At 41.2% G+C, this 22,205-nt stretch overlaps 1 protein-coding gene across 2 annotated transcripts in view; it reads right to left on the reverse strand.

Annotated features, from left to right (window-relative positions):
- Positions 1 to 22,205, reverse strand: part of PLEKHH1 (pleckstrin homology, MyTH4 and FERM domain containing H1) — a 50,756-nt gene that overhangs the window by 24,846 nt on the left and 3,705 nt on the right. The window contains exons 2-8 of one of the 2 annotated variants that reach the window (XM_005479918.4): positions 19,915 to 20,090; positions 14,171 to 14,233; positions 10,946 to 11,095; positions 8,107 to 8,190; positions 6,498 to 6,579; positions 2,861 to 3,870; positions 465 to 543 (exon numbers count right to left, since the gene is read on the reverse strand). In XM_005479918.4, coding sequence (XP_005479975.2) covers positions 465 to 543; positions 2,861 to 3,870; positions 6,498 to 6,579; positions 8,107 to 8,190; positions 10,946 to 11,095; positions 14,171 to 14,233; positions 19,915 to 20,055 — 1,609 coding nt within the window. In that variant the 5' untranslated portion in view covers positions 20,056 to 20,090. The remainder of the gene's footprint in view (positions 1 to 464; positions 544 to 2,860; positions 3,871 to 6,497; positions 6,580 to 8,106; positions 8,191 to 10,945; positions 11,096 to 14,170; positions 14,234 to 19,914; positions 20,091 to 22,205) is intronic. The other variant, XM_074542841.1, reaches the window with a different exon arrangement.

The raw sequence follows: 22,205 nt of genomic DNA on the forward strand, positions 1-22,205 counted from the left end.
TTCAGAAAGGCCAGGAGATGCATTATTAATTCCATACAATTCCCAGAGAGAGCTGCAATATTCCCTCCATTTAGCCTGTGAGACACCTTACCCACCCTGTGCTCCTCATGGTACAATGGCAATCTGGTGTACCCTGTATAAACAGAAAAAAGCCCTAACAGGCAAAATCATGGTGAAGAGTAAAAACAGGCCACAGATATGCAGAGGCAGAAGACTGGCTGCAAAACTGATGGAAGAGATAATAGAATCCCTGAAGATGTCCCTGAATGTAGAGGCACAAACAGCCCCACACCAACCATCCCCAAAACCAGATATATCCTCCTCCCTTCCTTTATCAAGGCCATCTATGAGATCAAATTTACTTTGAAAACAGGCAAGGAAATGAAGAAATGGACAGCCAGAATCTCAGGTCCTACACTGTCACCATGAACTCCCTTTAAGGATGGATGTAGTGCAGAACTTACAGCAGCTGGAAGTATCATTCACCATGGCCACTTCAGACAGCCTCATGCCAGACTTGGCCACGGCATAGATTCGGCTCTCCTGGAACAGCAATACCATGAACAACAGTGATCAGGCAAAAATGTAATTCTTACCAACAGAAATGCCCATGTCACAGAATCACACCACAGTAACACCTTTGGGCAGGAGGGAGGAGGTCTCTAACAAGGATAGCTGAATTCCATCATATGTTGTGTGAATGACCATTAATGGAAGCATCTTACTGTGTGCTAATTCCCAGCTACAGAGGTGACATCCACACACTGGAACACCTACAGGCAATTATCAATAAGTTACTGTATCACAGCTTGGAAGGAGATGGGATTTTTCCAAATTATAAAGAATACATTAAAATGAATTAAGAACAGCCCTATACCAGAACAATTCATTGAGTCATCAGCTGCAAAGGATGATCATTCTGTATTAAGGGAATGAAAGAAATGCCTGGAATGATCTCAATAAGCCTGTGTCTCAGTTACAACAACATACAAAGCTTTCAGTTCAAAGGATCTCCAAGTGCTTCATGAATTGATAAAAATTCCAGAGGGGGGAACCCAAGTCTCTATCCAGATGCAGTGTTATGACTACAACATCAACTAATGTGAAATGGATAAACCCCAAAGCTAGGAAACCTCTTGGTGCTCCTTAAAGCATACAACCAAAATTCACTGTCAAATAACACACATAATACATATACATGAAAGCACCTAAGACTGCAAAGTCAAGTACACCAAAAAAATCATTTGTTTGTCCATGCCTTTAAAAAGGCAAATGAAAACAGAATTGCCTCTTTTGATACTACATTGATTTCCACCAGGTTTGTCAGTTTGGCCTGTTCAGGAACCTGGCTGATGGGAGTCTCTTGGGAGTCAGTTCTGATGGACAAAGAATCCAGCAAGACTGAACATTCTTCAATAAGGAAATCTTTAAGGTGCAGGAGCAGGTCATCCCCATGTGTTGATAGATGAGACAATGAGGAAGACCAGCCTGTCTAATTAGAGAGCTTTGGCTGAACTCAAAGTTTGTGATCTTTGGATGAAGGGACAGGTGACTCAGGAGGGCCTCAAACACAGCATGGAGTTATGCAGGCAAAAAATTAGGAGGACCAAAGCCCAACTAGATTTTCACCTGGCTACTGCAGTAAAAGACAAGAAAAGACTTCCATAAATGCATGAGAAAAAAAAAAATAAAATCTCCATCCTTTGTTGGATATGAGTGGGAAACAGTGAGAAAGGATGAGGAAAAGGCAGAGGTACTCAATGCCACCTTTGTTCAGCCTGATGGAAAACCAGCTGCTCTCCAAGCAGCCAGCCCCCTGCTCTGGACGACGTGGATGGGGAGCAGAATGAAGCCCCCATAATCCAAGGGGTAATGCCCAGTGACCTGCTTTGCCACCTGGACACACACAGGTCTGCAGGGCCAGGTGGGATCCCCCAAGGGTCCCGAGGGAGCTGTTGGAAGAGCTCACTGAGCCACTGCCCATCAGCCACCTGCAGCCCTGGTCACACCGGGAGGTCCCAGGTGACGGGAACCTGGCAAAGGGGCACCGTCTACAAGGGCCAGAGGAGGGCCTGGGAAATACAGGCCTGTCATCCTGACCTTGGTGCTGGGGCAGCTCATGGAGCAGACCATCCTGAGCACCATCACACAACACATGCAGGACAACCAGGGAACCTGGCCCACACAGCATGGGTTTGTGAAAGGCAGGTCCTGCTTGACCAACCTGATCTCTTTCTATGACAAGTGACCTGCTCAGTGGATGAGGAGAAGCTGCATTTTACATCCCAAACAATTCTACTAGGACTAAAAAAACAATTAATCTATCTGACCTCGCAAGTAACTGTAAGAAAAAATGACAGGACATGCATACTCACTTTACCAAAGGTTTTCACAAAACTATCCTAACAGGAGGAGCATACTATGAGATAGGAATGCTGAGATCTAATCCATGTACCTATTCTAGTATCCATGGCTTTTTCTCACTCTGGAGCTATCTGGTCTGGTCCACTGAATTTATGATTCATTTTTCTATCTCAAATACATGATAAAAGAACCAAGGATTAACTTTTGATGACCCAAATCACAATGCAGTACATTTTGTCTTTCACTTTTATTCCTATGATTCTTATATACTGTTTTTTTCAACAGATCTTCTTCCTCTTATAAAGATGAACAAAAGAAAAAAATTGTCAACGGAATCAGCATGCCCCATGATGTGGAACAGTCTGACTTGGTGGCTCAGGAATGCAACCTGCAATACCCACAGGTAACAATTCCTTGAGCACAACAAGTGCAGTAGCCTAACTACTGGGCACAAAGATAAGCAGCATTCTCATGCTGTTGTCCATGCATTTCTTACCCATGATGGGAATCGGTGCAGCGGTGGTGTGGGAGGTTTGCATGCCGGGTCAAGTGTGCCAGACTCAGAACTCACAGCTTCTCTTTGCTCTGCAGGTAAGTGGTACATTCCCTCACACGCTGCAGCTTCTCCCCTCAGCAGACCACATTCTGTCTCCATCTTCTCCATTACTCCATCGTCATCAATATCTGTCTCCTCCACGTGCCCAGAGCTGACTGGAGGGTCTGTTATGGGCTGGAAAGTGCTAGTCTCTAAGTGCATTACACGATGGAAAGGATTAGCCCCTGACTGGGGTTGGCTGTGATGTCTCTTGGCTAGCTGGATACTGTCTCTTGGTGTATTGGGTGTTCGTATTTTTGGAAACGTCATACTACTGCCAAGGCTGCACTCCCTCCCTGGAAAGAAGGAATGTGCTGTAACAGCTGATGTTGACACAACCAGAGGTGGCTCAGCAGTTTGGAGATGTCCCTCAAGCATGCTCATAATTTCTGCTGAGGAAGAGGAGTCCAGCTCGTGGGAATGGAATCTGGCCCTCAGATCATCAGAGAAGCAGGTGCTATCCAAACCCACTTGTTTCAAGGTGCTCACAGCACTACAGTTTCCTTCCAGAGATGATTGGAAGGTCAAAGCCTCAAGAATTCTTGTGGTTTCAGCTGGAGGGTCCAGTGATATGGGACCAGAGCACCCTAAACCATGTTCAGAACTTACAGTTGGAAATACATTTCTCTCTGTAGAGAGATTCCAGCTTGATGGGTCAGATATGAGCTTCAGCATGCTCTGGGAAAGCAAAGATTTATCCTCTCCATTCTCAGTAATGGTGTCATTGGCAAGGACTATGTTTGCTGAAGAGAGGACATGTTTGGAAGGTCCTGTCTGACACACCTCTCTGAAACCAGGTGCAAGGAGCACAGATTTCTGCTCTATCTTCTCAGCAAAAGAGGCTCCTGATGCTTGAGGCTTCAGGGAATCACAGCTCCAAAGAGAATCCAAGGGAGGAATGCTGGTCATATCTACAAGGAAGGAGAACATACAGTTGAGGCATTGAAACACTTTGATGTATTCAGTGTTGCTTCCTAGTGTACATTCAGTTGTATTTCAATAGCATCCTGGCCTGTTTAGGACTATACAGAACAGAAAGGTTCTGTAGGCTGGGCAAAGTTATAACCAAAGTACTATATATTTACAACTGGGACTAGCACAGAAGATATGAATAGGAAATGATTAATCACTACTTCTGACAAAAGTGAAATTGAGGGCTTCCTAATGAAATTAGGCAGCACGTTTGATATTTACAGAAGGAAGGTTTTTTCCCAGACAAAAAAAGCAAACAGAATGCTGCAGACAGGCTAGAAAAAAACTAATGTTATCGGTAGTACAGGAGTTCTGGCCTAGGAACTTCCTAAACTACTCAGAGCAGAAGCTGGAAGTGTATATGGAGAGAACAGCTCGCATTATTTTGTATGGCTATTCGTGGAATGCAAACAGCCAACCAGGATCTGGGATATTGGCCTAGGCAAGCTTTCAGTCTAATGCAATACAGGAGGTTTTATTCTTACCTATATAATTATGCCTCCCCTCTTAAAACATGAGAAGGAAGTGCACCTATTCACACAACACTTTGTCAAATACATCAAGGTGGCCACTGCTTAGCAAGGCTTTTGGCTTTGGTGGACCTACAGTGATTTAACTCATCAAAAAATCTGGAATGATTCCATGCATTCCCAGGGGCTAGATGGGGCTTCCAGCAAAGGTATGGAGATCTTCTTAAACAACTCAGCAATCGGGGAGTTTACTCACTTTTCAAGAATTTCCCTAGATCTTTTTGTTATCCTTTTGTGATATATGACCCACACAGTGCTTTATGTCATGATGTTTTAGAATAGTTAGTTATAGGGTTTTGCTGTAAAATCTTCCCTTTTTTAGTTCTTTCCATGCCCTTTCAGTTGCTATGTTAGAGGATGACATAAAAGACAGATACTAGATTGTCCTTTCTACTTAGTACACATAATAAGTGTGTTTCTTCCTTTCCATAATTATTAAAGATTATCTCAGTTCTACAATTTCCACCAAATAGCAGATTTAGAATATAAGAAAGCAGGGATAAAACTTGGAATGGCAGAGGATGTTTGATTGACCTTGGCATTTATATTTATTTCAGCCTGACTGAAAAAGAACCAAATGCTTTGGAAATTGCAAAATATGGGTGAGCGTGACTCTGCACAACTACTGCTGAAAATGCTGCCTGAACAGCAAACTCCATGGGTATTGCTTAACCATCCGTGGGATTCACAAGGAAATAGAAACAAACTGAAGACACAAAGTTACAGAGGAAAGAGCAAACAGCAGAATAAATTACTGTTGACAGCAAAGAGGATGAAACCTGCTCTTGGAAACAGCTGAGAAAAAGACAATCATGAGAGCATGACCTTGGCACTTGATTCACAAGGAACTGAATGTTAGCAAAGCTAACACATAACAATGGCACACACAAATCCTGGCACATATTTTCCCCTGACCCTAAGGTAAATCATTAGTGTAGACTGAAAATATGCCATTAATTTTAAACATTACTGGTATTTTGCAGCTTCCTAGATGTGACAGGAGATTAAGAGGAAGAAGCTGTTACTATTAGCACAGCAAGCAAGAAGAGATTTGTCTCTCTGCAGAGGCTCTGACTTCAGCCTGGCATACTGAGACTAGTGAGGGATAAGAGGAGAGGGCAGTGCTGTTTACTGCCCAGAACGCTGGGATCCAGGGCACACTTAATACCAGATTATTAACGCAGCTTACCAGGCATTCGCTTTTTGTGAACAGTCAGAGCCAGAGGGGATGAGAGAAACCCAGTCATAAAGCATTTCACTAGAAATGTGGTGGGATTTAAAAAGAATTTTGCCCTATTCCCTTGCTGTGGAGTAATAGGAATGCCAGAAAGACTTCTGCAGGAAAGAAATGTCCCCTCCCCACACGCCCAGTGAAGTTCTGGAAACTAGCTCATCTTATTGTGACCAAACCGACCTCATTAAAAAAGAAAAATGAAAAAAAAAAAAGATACAATTTCTTTTTCAAAGCACATTATAATAAAAGGTGCTGAATTTAAGCCTAGAGATGAAAGTTTTCCATCCAGCCACCAAAGAACTGCAAAAGCCCAAAACACCACCATAAGCAGCTTTCTCCAGCCCAACCTGATGGCACAGAGAAACCCAGCTCCTAAAGGCAGACCAAAGAGCTGCTGCCTTGGCTCATTCAGTTACTCAGACCACATACCAGCAGAGGTTCTGTGGGGATAAGAATAATTCACACATGGAGATACACTGAAGTACATCAGTGAAAGGAGAATTCTAATATGTATTTCAATGAATGCTTCCAACTCAGGAGCTTAGCGGCTTATTTTAATGGCAAATGCAGATTCTAACAAAAAAAAAAAAGAAAAAAAGGACTCTACAGTGAATTGGTGGGAAAAAAATTAAGAGTTAAGGCAGATAAGGACGTTATTCCCATCTTAAAAACGGACCCGCCTAAGGAACAGAGCAACTCTACTGCCTGCTGCCACAAGTTTTAATTTCTGACAAACTTAAGAATACAACCCAGAAACGGTGACTTCCAGTCTTGTGGTGGTTACTAGGCTGAACACATTTACCTTGCAATGTATCCTGAAGAGCTTCAATTTGCTCCATCAGTCTCTGATTACAGTTTTTCAGGTGGTAATTTTCTAGCTCAAGCTATGAAAGAAGAATAATAAAAAAAGAAATATAATACAAAATTGTGAGCACATGTGATCCACTACACAGAACAAGCCTTCATCTTTGTTACTTTAAAGTTTCTTAAAAAGGAGAAAAAATTAGTCTACCAGTCACCTCGAATCCTTTTAATCAGCAACATAACTAGACCACTCAAATATTTTGCTGTGCTTCCTCAAACAGCCTCTATATGAACTATTGGCACTTCACAAATACATCTTTAAATTTACTTCCCTGCTATAGCTCATCATTTACTCCTGTTGCAGAAATAATGCTCATGAAAGAGAGAATCAAAAAAACATTACCCAGAAGGATCATTTGTTCTCACCCTTAATGTAGTAAAAGAAGAACCCATGGATCCAGAGGACCAAAGAAAACAGCAAAAACCAAGCCAACATTAAGGGTGCATTTACATTTCCAATTAGGGCATGAAAGATTCTTTGCAAATTTGCTTTATGCCTTTACTTGAAGAGTCTCAGCATCCATTTTTAAACACAGCAGTGGTACACCCAGACAGACTTTCCTCTTGAAGAAATCACCTGTGGTACTGTCTCAAGTAACCCATTGGCAACACAGATGCCAAGTTCTCCAACTGGCAGTGATCCACTTGTGCATGCTATGCACCTGGAATCAGCATCTGGCACAAACCTCTTTGCCAGTAAAGTGTGAGTGCATGGTCCTGGATTCACAGCAGGTCACACCAAATCAAACCTCCTTGCTTCCTCCTTTGTGCTGCACCAGTCAGTAATGCACCTTAAGTTATTTTACACAGGGTAGAGAAGCAGCACAGGAGTTCAGTGGATTATTTAGGCAATCTAATGACATTACAAAGTCACATCATAACATAATCAGTGCCCACAAAGAATGCTTTTCCTAACTTCAACAAATTCCCTTTCTGTCATAAACCTTGAAATACATGTTTTTAACTTGGAATAAAGGACCAGGCTACCCACTCCCAGCTGAAAACTACTACTCCCATCTTTAAAACTGCATGCTGACCCACTGCTGTCTTTGCTTTTCTATAGGGTAGGACAAGATAGAGGGATAAATCCCTCAGGATGGATAGAACAGAGAGGTCAGAGACAAAAAATACTGGGCAGTAGGAAAACAGCATTAGTCAGAGATGGTAAATTATAGAAGAGCAAAAGACATGTTTGTGTAACAGGTGCTCTGTCAGAAATGAATAGAAACTGGATCCAGAGAAAAGAAGGAGAGGTAAAAGAAAGCTAGGTAAAAGAAAGACACTTGTGACTAGTCAATCTTCAGAAACTGCTTCTGGGCACTGGTGACTTAACAGTCATCTATAGTTTGCCCAATAAAGTAAATAGCCCTTGGTAAGAGTGATGACCCCAGTCCTAAACTGGAGTATGTGCAGGGCCAAACAAGCAGAGTGCCCCTGTGGCAGACTGACTGTCCCCAGACTGATGTCCTATGTAGGGACACCCTGGCAGTGCAGCCACATGTACTCACTCACACGCCTTGAAACCTGGTAGAAAGCCAGAGACTTACCTCCCTGAGCTTAAATGTCACCCACTCTTTGATCTTGGCAGCTTTCTCTTGAACAATTTTGGCTTCCTCAGTCCTCAGCTGTTTCTGTGCCAAAAAACCAAAACCAACATTAGAGGCATTAGGAGAGTACAACTGTTCTCAGTGAGTTACTGCATCAGGAGTAACTGAAACACAGAAGTTTCCATTCCAGACATAAGATTTAAGACTGCTACTTGGATACAATTTTTCAGCTGGCATCTGAAAAAAATCAAGCTCTAATTTGTCTTACATGGTCCCTAGAGTCAAATTCAGAGGCTTGTTTCAAAAGTTTGTTGTGTATTAGCAAAATCCAGGTCAGGTAACAAACCTACCACAGTTTGAGTAGAATCTGCAACTTTTTCTGTTTCAGATGGTTCTGCAATGTTGCTGTTTGCTGTTGAGTATCTGTAGTGTTCCCCCAGCCTACACACATTATTGGCCAAAGCTAATAAGAATTAAGCAGTGCCTATAACTGATTTGTAAAATACCAATCATTCCAAGCAAAAGGGATTCAGATGCTGTAAGCATGAGTCTAGAGTGGACTTTCAAGGTGCACAACATGCAAATACCAATGACAAATTTAACACACACAATATTCTCATTGAGGAAGTAAATTTAAAAAAAAAGCTCCACAATCTGACCTTGAAAAATATCAAGATCATGCCTAAAGATCTGCTAGGAGGACTTCAGATGCTATAAGTGGTAGTATGTTTACATATCCATTAGAACAGGTTCTAGTCCACACAAAGGTGTTATGGCAATACTGTTGATTTGCACAATGACCATTGTTCCCCCAAGTATCTGCTTGGGTAATATTGCTACATCATTTTTGCAGCTGTGTTTTCTCAGCTGTGTTTTTAACTTTTCTGGAAATTTCCTTTGAAAGATGCTGAATTAACACTATGATCACCTGAAGCTTTCTGTTTTATCTTCTGTGTAGCTTCATCAGAAGCAACATCACTGAAAACTCTCCGAACTGCACAATGATTTAAACAACTGCAAGAAGAAATTAGTTCTGAGAGCAACAGAGGGAGGAAGAGAGGAGGACAATATGCTGCATGTCACATCAGCCCTGGTTTCTCCAAATAAGGGGCAAAGATAATGCCTTCTGGTAGCAGCTGCTGGTTTCCCTGTTCTATTGTTTTTGCTGAAGTAAAATAATACCAGCAAATATAATTATAAAAAATGTCAGTCCTTCCCCCCACTTTAAATTTTTCGCATGGATAAATAGACGCTGCAAAATCCCCCAAATTTTCACATCTGTTCCCAACATTTTCACACTTTTAATTACCACATGCTATTTATCACCACAACTGCACATTTAAGTGCTCTTATTCAAGTATGTTTGCTGACTTTAAAGTAGGCCCAAGCAACATTTTAGGCAACCATAACATTTGTAGTCGAGCATAATGAAATAAAAGCAACCAAATATGATTCTTCAAGAAGAAGATTTATTTAGTTGGGTTTTTTTCCTATGACTGTGTGTGCTCCTAATCATCAAGTCTCAACCTCTGCAGGAGTTAGCATACCAGATGTGCCTACAGGTCTGAAATTATCTAGCACATATAGTAGGTCAACCATCTCTGAATGTCCATCACATGGGAGCTGGCTTTGAATCCCCAATGACCTGGACTTGTCCTGGAACACGGTCCAAGAGATAAAAGATTCAGATTACTACACTATATGTGAACTGCAATGCCAAGACATTATTTAGAGCTCTAAAGTAGAACAAGTGACACGATGACAGCATTGTCACCATGTGCAATAAGCCCTGCCTCTAAGCAGAACCAATTTGCTCAGGCACAGCAGCCATAGATGCAGTTATTGTGCTTTAAATTTCAAAAGCAATTAGATATTCTTAGTGTCTCACACTATTGTGTGGCCCAGACGTGACCTTGGTGCTCTCTTAATGATGCTCTGAACTCTATGGCTCTTCCCATCCCAGTGAAAACAAACAGGATGCCTTACAGGGACCCTTAGTAACCTTCTAGCCTGCCACCATCTCATCCCATTCTGAAATAAAAGCAGTGACTCTGATGATGAGTATTTCTTGTCTGGAATTGCCAAGCTTTGGCTTTCATTTCTAGAAGCTCATTTTGCCTCTTGTTGCTGGAACAAGAGTTCTACTAACAGCCCTTGAAATCGGTTGCAATTAGTTCAATGTAACTCAAATAGCTGAGTAATTTTTTTTTTTTTACTTTTATTTAAGTTATTTACTTAACAACACATAAGAATACCTCATTCCTCATGTTATAAAAACCACAGGGCAAGGCCTTTACTAGAACTGAAATACAAGCCCTGCTGGAAATGTAGCACCTTCCTTCCACCAACTGAAAAAGGGAGAGATTAGGAACTATCCATACTGAGAAACAGCTCCTCTTTTATAATGACACCTGACAAGAGATGAACTATGCTGGAGGACTTCTGAAGGCTGGGAAAAGACCCTTCCCAAGAGGCAGCATGAACAGAGATGGGCTACACAATGGTTTTGCAAAGCAATCACTGTGGTAAAAAGCCAGAGAAACACTGTGACCAGGCTGTAGCATTATAATGCAGGGTCTCAGCACTAACATAAGGAAGCCTTTAGGCACATTGACTGATCCCCAATGGTGAAGAGACATGGGCTGCTGAAGGTGAGTGCATGTTTTGTCCAAAAACGAAAGAGAGGATCTTGCACTGGGCTGGGCATCATCTTAGCTGATCTGGAGGCAACTGAGAGACTAACTTGTAATGAGTCATAGTCCCTATCTTTGAAATATACATGACAGAATCCCTCTAACTCATGAAATCTACAAGCCTCCCTGCAAGAAAATATCCCTACCTGTTTTGCTAGCTGTGTCTCCAATTTGTTGATCAGATCCTCCTTTCCTTGCATTGTGCACATCAGCTCCTGGTATTTCTTGTGCAGGGTGCTGTCAGATTCACCAGTCTTCGCACTGGCAAGTTTTATCTTCTCTTCCATAACTCTGACCTGTAATGGTAATCAGAAGGAAATTGAATAAACCCAAAAACCACCAAAGCAAACCAATGTAAATCAAGGAACTGCTTGTGTAGTGGTAAGAGAATGAAAATAAATGAGAATATTTGTGGGTTTCTTATTTATCAAGTGAGGAAAGGAAAAATAAAACATCAAAAACCACAACATCCTTCAGGTTACACTTAGTTTATATTCACATTTGTGGAAGGATTATTGCAATGCTGAAGCAGTAACAGATGCAAACTGAACCATGAGCAGATAAATGCATCATGGGTTGTGAGATATTACAATCAAATTATTAATCAAAGACACCATACAGGCACCATAGTCTCCATACTCATACAGACATGGTACATCCTACCTTTCTCCTTTGCAATATCATGGCCAGTTTTTACCTCATTCACTACCAAGATATATACCAAAAATCCCTGGTCATTTACTTCATATTAAAATTTCTATATGAAAATGTACTATGGAGGTCCTTCATCCTCCTGTCCCCAGCTTAAGACATTGTTTTGGCAATTCCTGTCTTTCTGCCAAGTCTTCTCTCCAGACCTGCTAAGGAGTTACTGTGTTTGATATTTCAAAAGATGTGAATGTCTTTGAGCTCCTGCCAGTGCCAAGACTTCTTCATTTCAGCAAGAGAAAGATCACTGTAGTGCTCCTTCACTATAGACGAAGTTTCAATCCACTAGAATCCAGTGGCTACTGAAGCATTTTAGGTTTTTAGTACATTTTTAAAATCTCTTTACTTTCTTCAAAAGCTTTGTCTCTCAATAATGTCACTCCATTTTACCATTACCTCATTCTATTACAATGGATTATAAGACTTAATTTCTAAAGATGAATGGAATCCCTTCAATTTAACTCAAACATACTAATTGCAGCATTTGATGATAGAAAATCTCTGGTTCCAACACACCTCAAAGAAGCTAAATCTGCAAAGAAACCAACTCCAAATGCCATAAATTTAGCATGAACTTAGAACCAGAAAGACAGAATGCAGGGAGCAATGTGAGCACTTCACAGAGTCTGTGCAAGAGGGATAGTCACGCTCTGCTGAGCAGCCTGCACTCCATACTTGCAGAAGCTGTGTTTTGTCCCCCTGTCTGCCTGTATTAGGCAGAGAAGCAAACTGCCTCTTCCTCATACCGAATCAGAAAGGTAAGCACCCAACATCTGAGCCAGAAAACTAAGCCTGCTGAGTCGGATGTGCTTTCATTAGAGTTTAGGGTGATTATAGTAAAAAGAAATGGCCCCTCCTTCCTGTCTGATGCCCAAATGCTGACTCTGTACTAGAGGCTCAGCGAGGGGACTGCAAACATGTGATTTCCTTAATTGAGGTTGGCAGCTACAGGGAGTCCATTGAATTAACAAATCCAACCCCCTAGACTCCTAGAGAGAAAGATAACAAGGGATTTTGCACTTGATGCGGAGCCCTCTCATTTGTTGGCTGCCTCTCATTCACGGTGAATGTACTCATTAGTGGAAGGGAATGGTCCTACTCTTACACTGTCACTTCTTCAGGCTGTCAGGCAGCAATGCAGCATTTCTCTAGGAACACTTATCTCTGGATGTGGATAAGGCTGCTGGAAAGGCAAACACTGAGGGGTTGCTAGTCTTTAGAACCTGCCAACATATGGCTACAGAACTGCTGAGTGGAGGCAGGTGAGTGGAGGCAATCCTCATTTCTGCTACACCCTTCCAGCCAAGTTCTCCCCTTCCTGCCCATTCTTGGACATGGATTTGACTAGTTCTCCATCCTGTCCCTTGCTGTCATTGCATCTTATCATATCCTGGGCACTCTGCTCCTGTCATTGAGGTGTCTGCTGGTATGAAACCTTCACTGGCCAGTGACAATCACTGTAGTTCCTGATGGTGCTGTCACAGCTGTCACTTTTGCCTCTATTGTGCTACCCTTTGCCTGCCTTGGCTGGGTGTGAACTTACTGGTAACACTCTCGAGAACAACTCTTGTTCTTCACTGGTAGTTGCTGGTCTAGCATGGAAGCCAACAGTACTGTGTCAAGACATAGCATCTTTCCTAGAATTAAGCTAGTCAGTAAAAAAATCTTGATGTCAATATCAAACTGGTGGGGAAAAATATGTTCTGCAGACAGTACCTTTCCAGGTACTCCAAGTTCTTGATTCCCAGGTGTTATGTCTCCCAGTGCTTATAACACTGCCTATTCAGTCCATCACTTCTGAAATCATCTTTGACAGTCACTCTTGGCTGTGTGACTTTTATTTCTGCCCTTCAACCCACGACTTAGTGCTCAGTCCTGCAGCTCTTGTCCAGCTGGAGGGAGCTCATTCACTTCAAGCCTTCCCTTCAGCAGTGGTGTGCAGTGATCCAAGAGCTCAAACCACCTGGCTCATCTTGGTTCTTTTGTTTCTATAATACTTCTTAGAGTGCAGAATGTCTGCTTCTCAAAGGTCTGTTTTTTTTTTTCTGTCTGTTCACAAGCTGAATATATCCACTTCTCCATTATTCAAGAAACACAGAAGAACTAGTTTAGACAATATGCCTAATTTTTAGATGATTACAGCAATGGACAATGAATTCAGCTCTTACTGTTTTTCTCCATGGGTCCCAGAGCCAGAGCAGTAATTACTAAAAAGTCCAAAACAAGTGATAAGGGTGTGTCTGCAAAACCTACTTCTTTCACAGAACCTTTTCTACTTGTAGACAAGTCCTCACCAGTACTTTTAAGTATTTGTTTCCTGAGGACCTGCCAAGCAACCTTATCTTTGCAATTTAATCCTGAGGTACAACATCCCCTTCCTTTTCCACAACCAAGCATGTCTATCATGGATGAGGGGGTAAAGGCTGTGAAGCTTACAGGAAGGTGTAAGGTGCTTGTTTTCACTTCAGCACATTCAGGCACCTGCTCACAGCTAAGGCTCACAGACTGGGAAGTAGACTAGAAAATCCATTCACCACTGTAAATCAGTGTTTCCCTAGAAGGGAATAGCACTGCGGATTGCTGTCTGTATGCTAGACTGGAAGGAATTTCGAGTGAGTTAACTGCTGGACTTGTACCAGAGCCACCATCAAAGAATCTCTTACCTGTTTCTCTGCATCCTCAGCTCTTTGCTCTGCTTCTATCACTCTCTGTTCCAATTCCTGCATCTTCAGAGACAGAAAAGAAAGAAGAGGGGGAAAGAAAGAAAATAAATTAACATCACCTGGACATTCATATTTTACTCAGCATTTGTGCAAGCTTACAGATCTTTGGCATATTTTGAGTCAAAACTGGACAGCTTTGACCAGGAAAAAAAAAGTCTTTGACCTTTTCCAGTGCTCTGCCCTACTCTGAATACACCGGAACCATCTTCTCATTAGTGAGCCTCATCATTCATTACATGGGTCAAAGGAACAGTGAAAAAGTCTTGACCTCATCTCTACAATTTACACACCATGGGCTGTCCCTGCAAGGAGCCTGTCTACAGTGCACCATTCTTCCCTGATCTTATTTCAGCTAGGATTCATTCACAAAGGTAAATAAAAATGAATATATCTTGGCAAACTCACAGCAGGTTCTCTATAATGTCACATTATAACCACTGAATACTTTGCTTTGGCTTCAAAGGCATCATAGACTTATAACTGACAAGATTAACAACAATCTTAATTTTCCTATGCTTCTTTTTTTTCAAAGAGCTTTGCAAACTGACAATTATGTGATTCAACATCTGAACGTTGCTGCTATCAAAGTCAAAGGACACTGAATTGAATTTTATTCTAAATGTTTATAAGTCACTTCATTCTTATAAAATTCAGATATACCTGGGGTTCTTCTAATAATTTATCAGTAGTGCCCTTTTTTTGGTGGGTTGTGGTTGGTTTGGGGGATGTTTTGGGACTTCTCTTTTAATTGTTTGTTTGGTTTTGTTTAAAATTTTTCTTTAAATATCAACCTAGCCTCTCATTTGATGTTTGCCAAAGTCATTTTCCCCTGGCCTGCTTCAATTGGTCTCAGATTTAAGCCCAGTAATGCAAAGTCTCTTCTTTCAAGCGACACTAAGTTTTATCCACCAAGATGCAAAATTTGAGGAACACTTCATGGAGTTTGCTGTACTTACTTATGTTTTATAATGGAAAGAATGACATAGAAGATACTTCAGAAGATTAAAAGCATCATGCTTGAAGAAGAAAAACTATAAAGGGAACTAAGCTCCTTTTCTCTCCAATGCATTTTTGATAAAGCACTGGAGCCAAGTATTCAGGTTGGTAACTAACAGGACCAAACCAATATATCTGAAAATGGACTTATTCCTCTTGGGTTGATCACCCAGAATGGACGTAGCAGCATTCCCGTTTCCATTTGCCTTCCTTCATACGGCAGCACGACAACTCTTCTTTCCACACATTCTCACTGACACAAGAGCAGACTGACCCCTACCAGCAAACGTATCAAAAGGCACATACATGTAGACACCTCAGTAGTCACATAACTATAAAAGCAATGACATAGATTAAAACCATGAAGATCAAAACCTGCTACATTTAGCATGATACCTCTCACATTTGCTTTTTCAGTGGAACAATCAAATACAACAGTCTCTGTAAGTTAATATCCAAATCACGGATGCTTCTTTGGCAGAGGAACAGAGAGATGCCACAGAGGACTGCAGCCATACAAAGCTGCTCTGACCAAAGAGCCTTCCTGAAGACTGAGCTCCAGGCAATCTAACACGAATAGCAGTGGTCTGTGCTTCACGAGTATGGAGTCCCCTTCAGAACAGTGATGCACCCATTCATTTATCTCTTGGTCTCTGGACAGTCATCACCACAGACAGGTAGCAGCAAAACATATTGGCAAAAGAAAGATGCTAAACAGAACTATTGGGGATACATAACATGCTTTGTGAAACAAAGAGTGTTTAAGACAGTAGTTTTAGAATCATTGGTCTTTCCTATTTCTGATTAATTGACAGGCTCTGCATCCACAGCAGAGATGAATTTCTGGGCCTTTTTACCAAGATATCCTCTAATCCTCTATATTCTCTAACTAAAGGATATAACTAGATATCCTCTAACAATTCAGTCCTCCACAAGGTGCTCAATCTCCATGAAAGACTCAAGTTATTTTATGAACACAGCACTGAAGAACTCTTCGTCCAAAAGCAGTTGGAACTTAGTCCCAAAGCAGTTCCTTTGCATTGTGAGCAGTTATGGCTCTTGATCTGGACAAAGAATCTATGTTGGGACCATTCCTGATCACTAAAAAGTTACGAAACTTGTGCAAGCAGGGCAACCTGGCTAAGTTCCAGCCAAATCAAATTCCTTCTGTAGCCTTAAATGAACTTGTATTTGTCTTAATTTCCTGTACTACATTGTTGAGCTGTCCTACTATCAACTGTTAAATAACTGCTGTGTTCCTGGTGTACATGAAATCATTATTTCACTCATCCCCAGTGTCAGCACTCTCACTGGAGCACATTCAGATTTAATACATACATGCTTGTAAGGCTCTTTCAAATCCCTCAATGAATTAATAATAATGCTTGGTATTTACATGGGTCCTTTCATTCAAAATGCTTTATAATTTGACAAATGATACTAAGCAATGTGACCCAAGTCACACAAAAAAATTAATAACCGAGCCAAATGCATGGAACTCTTCTTTCAAGCACTAGCCCAGATAGCTTGTATGGGAGAAACAGGACCAGTTGAATAGCCATGCTTGCATGAGACAAAAGATCCTTTTTCCAAATGTTCATTGTTTATTGAAATAAGACAGAATCAGGTTAAGTTACCCAGATGGCCTTTCTAGAAACTGCAAAAGATCTTCCCATCAACCATTCACACAGGCTTTCCCTCTCCTATGGCTCAGAAGAGGCTACATAAAATTGAGTGAAAAAAGTTCCTATACCTCTCAGCTTCATTTTTCTCCTGCTGTTCTGCTCCAGAGCTCACTCTTAACCAGGTCAACTTGCTGCCAAGACAACAGCCTGCTATGTCACTCACCAGCAGAGGAGTATCCCTTTTCCTTGCGTGTGTACAAGAAAAATAGGGTGAAAACAACTGCCTGTTTCCAAAGCAATCCCTGCTAATGTCCACAAGGTAGGACTCAGGGGTCTTGTGCCCTGTGGGGTCCAGCAGGATGGCAGAGCTTTGTCTGGGATACCAGGGACTAAGGCTCTTCTGCCATGCCAACCCCCAGCCAGGCTCTGTGCAGCTTGGGCAGCTCTGTTCAATAGCTGAGACCAGGCTATCAATGTGGAAGTTCACACCATGTGAACTAGGGCATTGGCAGTTAAACCACTTGGTTTTAAATTCCCCATGTTCTGAACAGCGATCTAGATTATTCAATCTAAGCGGATTTTAAAAATCTCAAGTATTTAAACTGTTAGAGCACATTGTACTACCAGTGCCAGGCATGAGCGGTTGGGTTTTCTGTGAGTTAAAATAGTAAAACCTGTCTTGAAATAATAAAATTAGTTATAAAAAATAATTTAAGATGTGAGGATCAGGTTTGCAAGCCCTTCAGTCGCTTCCACACCTATGACAACCTAGCTGGTAAGCAAGTATCACACCCTGTTAAAAATGCCCTTCACTTTCACCATCTAAAAGTATTTAAAAGAAATAAATTCCTGTTACTGCAAACCATATTGGGAGGCTCTCAAGACAATGCTTACCACAGGTTGGCACGCAGCTTCAAACTGCACAGACTTCACATTTTCCAAGATCACCCCCACTCCCTGCCCCAAAAAACCTTCCTTGAAATGCAAGACTTTCCAGTAAATCTGAATCTCTTCATTCTCATAATGAGGAAAAAACCCTTAAAAATCACAGTTGCTATAAAATTGATGACAAAAATCCCTGAAGCTGCCATCACTGGACATAAACCAAGCACCTCCTTCGGTTCTGCATCACTACCCACGTGAGGGTGAGAAGGATGCAGCGCAGGCAGGAGCCCCTGTGGCTGTGACTGCTGGGGTGTCCTGTGGTGACCGAGGAGAAGGGGAAGAAGGTCTCTGAGCAAGTCATTACAGCCCAGCTGGGAACCTGAGGCCCAGGACACTTCCCAAGAGAAGTGTTCAGCGTAAGCACTGTGTGTCTGAGAGCCTGCTGGAGCTGCCCCATGGTTCCTGCTGAGGCTTTCCCCTTCCCACATGACATTTGGAGTTAGGAATTGCAAGCCTGTTGCAAGCTCTTTGACCCTTCAAGTAAAGCTACAACAGCACTGTAGAAGTAGTTACAGAATAACCTGACCACTGAACCAAGCTACTCCTTAATCTCAGCAAAGGGAGCATCACTTTGACTGAAAAGCTGGATAAATGATAGCCAGGCCCCTGAAGCAGATGCAAATATAATTCTCTGGCATGACCCACAAACTTCACTAAAGAGATAGTCAAAATATATCTGGCAAGTCTGTTCTCTATAAGGAAGTCTGGTAGGTGGGCTTGTCTCATGTGTGGGTAGACAGGAAGTTTCTCAAAGCAGAAATTAATAAAGCACAAGGACACATATCTCATAATGCAACAAACTCACAAATATTACATATGAATACTGGTTGTCTTTAGCACATCTAAAGTTCCACATCTATACAGGATTTTTTTTTCTAATGTGCCTTTATCTAAATGGACTTTACAACCACTTTCAATGTTTTTCAAGGTAAGTAATCACTAAGCTCCATCTCAGAAATTAATTTGAAGAGATGAAGAAGCTGCTTAGAATTGCACAATTCCTTAAAATATGAAGGGTGGAAAAATGTCTCATGCAGTATATGACAACAGTGAAAATGTAATTACAGTGAAAGCAGGGATGAAAATTACACCACTCTCAAGTAGCTGTCACCTGGATGTTTTTACATCCAAAACCAACAAACAAGAATATATAGAAGTTACATAATACAGAATGGAGCAAAAGTAAGTTTAGAACATATCTGTCATTTGGTATAGTGAACTGCAGTCAGCTGTACAGATTTTGACTTCATTAGTAAACTGTTCTCACTTTCTTATACAGTAATTGAATATCTGAGCAATCTTGGACTGAACTGTGATAATGTGTAAGCCACATTTTAAAAAAAAAGGAGCTCCCCCCAGCAACCTACAAATTTGGACTTCATACAAATTTAGTGAAAAAGTTTTAATTCTAATTGAAAAACAACACCATTTAAGATTAAGAAAAATCACAAAATATTCACACCGTGACAAAAACAAGCAAAAAACCAAAACTCCAATAAAACCCTCAGATCTTTACCAGTTTTCTCCTCTAGAATGCAAACAAACTCACACGAGGGCATTTGAAGGACATTAGCAGATGATGTCTCTAAAACCACAGATGCCATGTAAGTTTCTAACATCCAGATCTCAAAATATCTGGCCTTGCTCTTCAGTATCCCCAGAATGTTTTGACTGGATATGAAGTGTTATTCTAACACTATGGCAATACATGTATCCCTGTCTGGGCTTTTAACATTATAGCATAATTTTCACTCCTCCATACTTTTCTGTTGCCACCCAAGTTATGATCCTGCTGTTCTTACCCAAAACATCCATATTTGCTCCGCTGTTGTCTCAATCACTTCAGATATCCACAATCTTGCTGGTACAGTGTTTTCCACTAGAGTCCAAATACTTGGTGATTTTGCAGTAAGCAAGGCTCATTCTTATATGCCACTTTACACCATGACAGGCACATCTCTGCATCTCAACTGATAAAGCAGAGAGCAAAGATGTACTGTAATCAAGAAATAAATCCTCACTGCAAGTAACAGATATATTAGATAGTTTGGCATTTGCAGATTTTTTGGTTTTGTGTCATAACTCATTGCAAAGTAGAAGAAATCACCTCTGCCTCACCTTCTCAGCTAACAGCTCTCGGATCTTGCTTGCCTGCAAGCGGAATTTGAAGAGCTGGGACTCCAACACAAGGCATCGCTTTTGCCAGTCCATACAGTTGCCATTCTCCACTGTGAGTTCTGCCATTGTGATGTTAATCATCCATTTAGGATGTCGTCTGAGGTGCTCTAAAAATCCTACAGAATCGAAGGGAAAAATAAGTATGTATTTTAGAAGGACAAACTTATCCCCTCTGTGCCTAGTTTTCCTTGGTCCCTCTTACAGAACTGGTAACAAAGGCCATTTCTTCTCCAAGCAGAAGATGAAGTGGTACTACCCTGAGTCACTGATATTGCCCTCTGCCAGAGGTCACTCTTAATGGATAAACGTTTACCTTTAGAATGAGTAAATAATTTACTAATGCATTATACTGTATATTCCAGAAACAACCCTACTGCCACCCTTACAGTCTTGCTCAGCCTCTACCCAGACATTAGGGATACTTTTTTACTCCTGCCTCCTTTGTTCCAGTATGGCTGTAAACCCTCAAGTCACTAAAACCTCCTGCCTCAGATATCACACACACATCTTCAGCTTGGGTCACCAGTGCTTTATCTCAAATAGACTGTGTTAAGATGATGTGACGTATTAAGCAACTGTTCCCAATCCCTAACTACTTGACACATACAGTCGACAGTAAGAGTAGAAGTGCCCCAGTATCCAAACAATTGCTCTGTTAAAACAAAGAGAATCCATACAGGAATAACTTAGGGCTAAAGACAAAATATCCTGTTCTGCTGAAGTCTTTGTAAACATCAAAAAATATATACAGCCCCAGAAAGTGGAGAAGGCTGTAGTTTTTGAAGACCTTTTACTTTCCTACTCAATAACAGCTTTGACATTTCAGATACTTATAGTAAAAGACCCAAAAAACCTAGGCAATAGATGTTCTTAACCAAATTCAGGTATTCATGAACAAAAACATCAACTTAGTGCGTGCAGTTCAGCAGCCAGCTATATTATCAAACAATAACAAATGTTTACAAAGCTAGAACAGCTGTTAGCTCAGCTTCATCACAACAGTAAAATCCTTACTTGTAAAAGGAACTTCTCACCAGCTCACAGGCAAACTCACAAGTCTCAAACTGTGACAGATGAAGGAACAGTCTGGGATTTGCAAGAAAGCAACAGTCACTCTGCCTCACTGCACTTACATCTGCATCTCTCTGCAGAGAGGAAAAGTTTAAGATGGCCCTCCAGCTGTATCCACTTGTCAGGATACCTGGTTCGTGTTTTGCATGTAAGACTTGAGATTCAAATTACCATGAGTATACATAACAGTGTGAGTACACAGAACACAACAAACCTCTCTATCCAGCTATACTGGATAGAGTACTCTCATGTTCCGGGTTAAGGAAGATGCATTTTATACCCTTTGGCTATAAACATTACCTGTGAGTTATTTTATGTTCAGGTTGCTTTGTTCAGTAATAGAAAGTTTCCCAGACAACAGGTTGCCTCTTTTCCAATGACTTGTAAAATATTATTCCAGAAGGTAGGTTTCAGTAAAACAAGACAAAGGTATATTCATGTTCAGTACTGAAAACACTCCACAATAGGAAAGAAGAGCACTTTCCTACAAGCAGCACACTTACTGCTGTAGAGAAATAGAGGCCATCCTTTTCCACAGCCCATCCAGCACACTGCTCGGATCTCTAGCCTTAAGTCCATGCCAGGCATTAACCAGGTTACCTTTGGTACACTTTTCAACACTGCAGTGTTTCCCTGTAAGGTAGTGCTATCAGTCCTTCCCAAGCTGAAAGAGTGCACCAAGTCATGGAAGGATCCTACAATACTGTTAACTTTGTTTACAGCTAACACTGTTTTGGACACAATAATTCAGCTCTCAAATGTAATTCTGTTCTCTTTCATACAAGTGTATTTTTCATATTTTATGTAGCTTTCATACAAGCTTTTGGTCTTTATGAATTAAGTTTAAATCCAAAGAGGATATACAAATGAATGGGATGGACTCTAATGACACAAAGCAAAATGAAACTGATGTACCAAACAACTTATGCCAAAGCAAAAGTAATTTTCCACACAGACCATAACTTCTGGTAGAACTAAAATATCTCTGTTCAGAATAGGGGGTCTAGGATGGGATAGGCGTCCTGAATAATTGCATTTTATTCTTTATTACCACAGACTACTGCATTTCATAATCCCTTTCATAAATGAACACTGCCCTTCCCTAGAACCATGCTGCAGTTCTCCCAGTTTTCTTATTATTCTAGAACCTCATGTCTCTA

The sequence above is a fragment of the Zonotrichia albicollis genome, chromosome 6, assembly GCF_047830755.1.
Source record: "Zonotrichia albicollis isolate bZonAlb1 chromosome 6, bZonAlb1.hap1, whole genome shotgun sequence".
Taxonomy (NCBI): domain Eukaryota; kingdom Metazoa; phylum Chordata; class Aves; order Passeriformes; family Passerellidae; genus Zonotrichia; species Zonotrichia albicollis.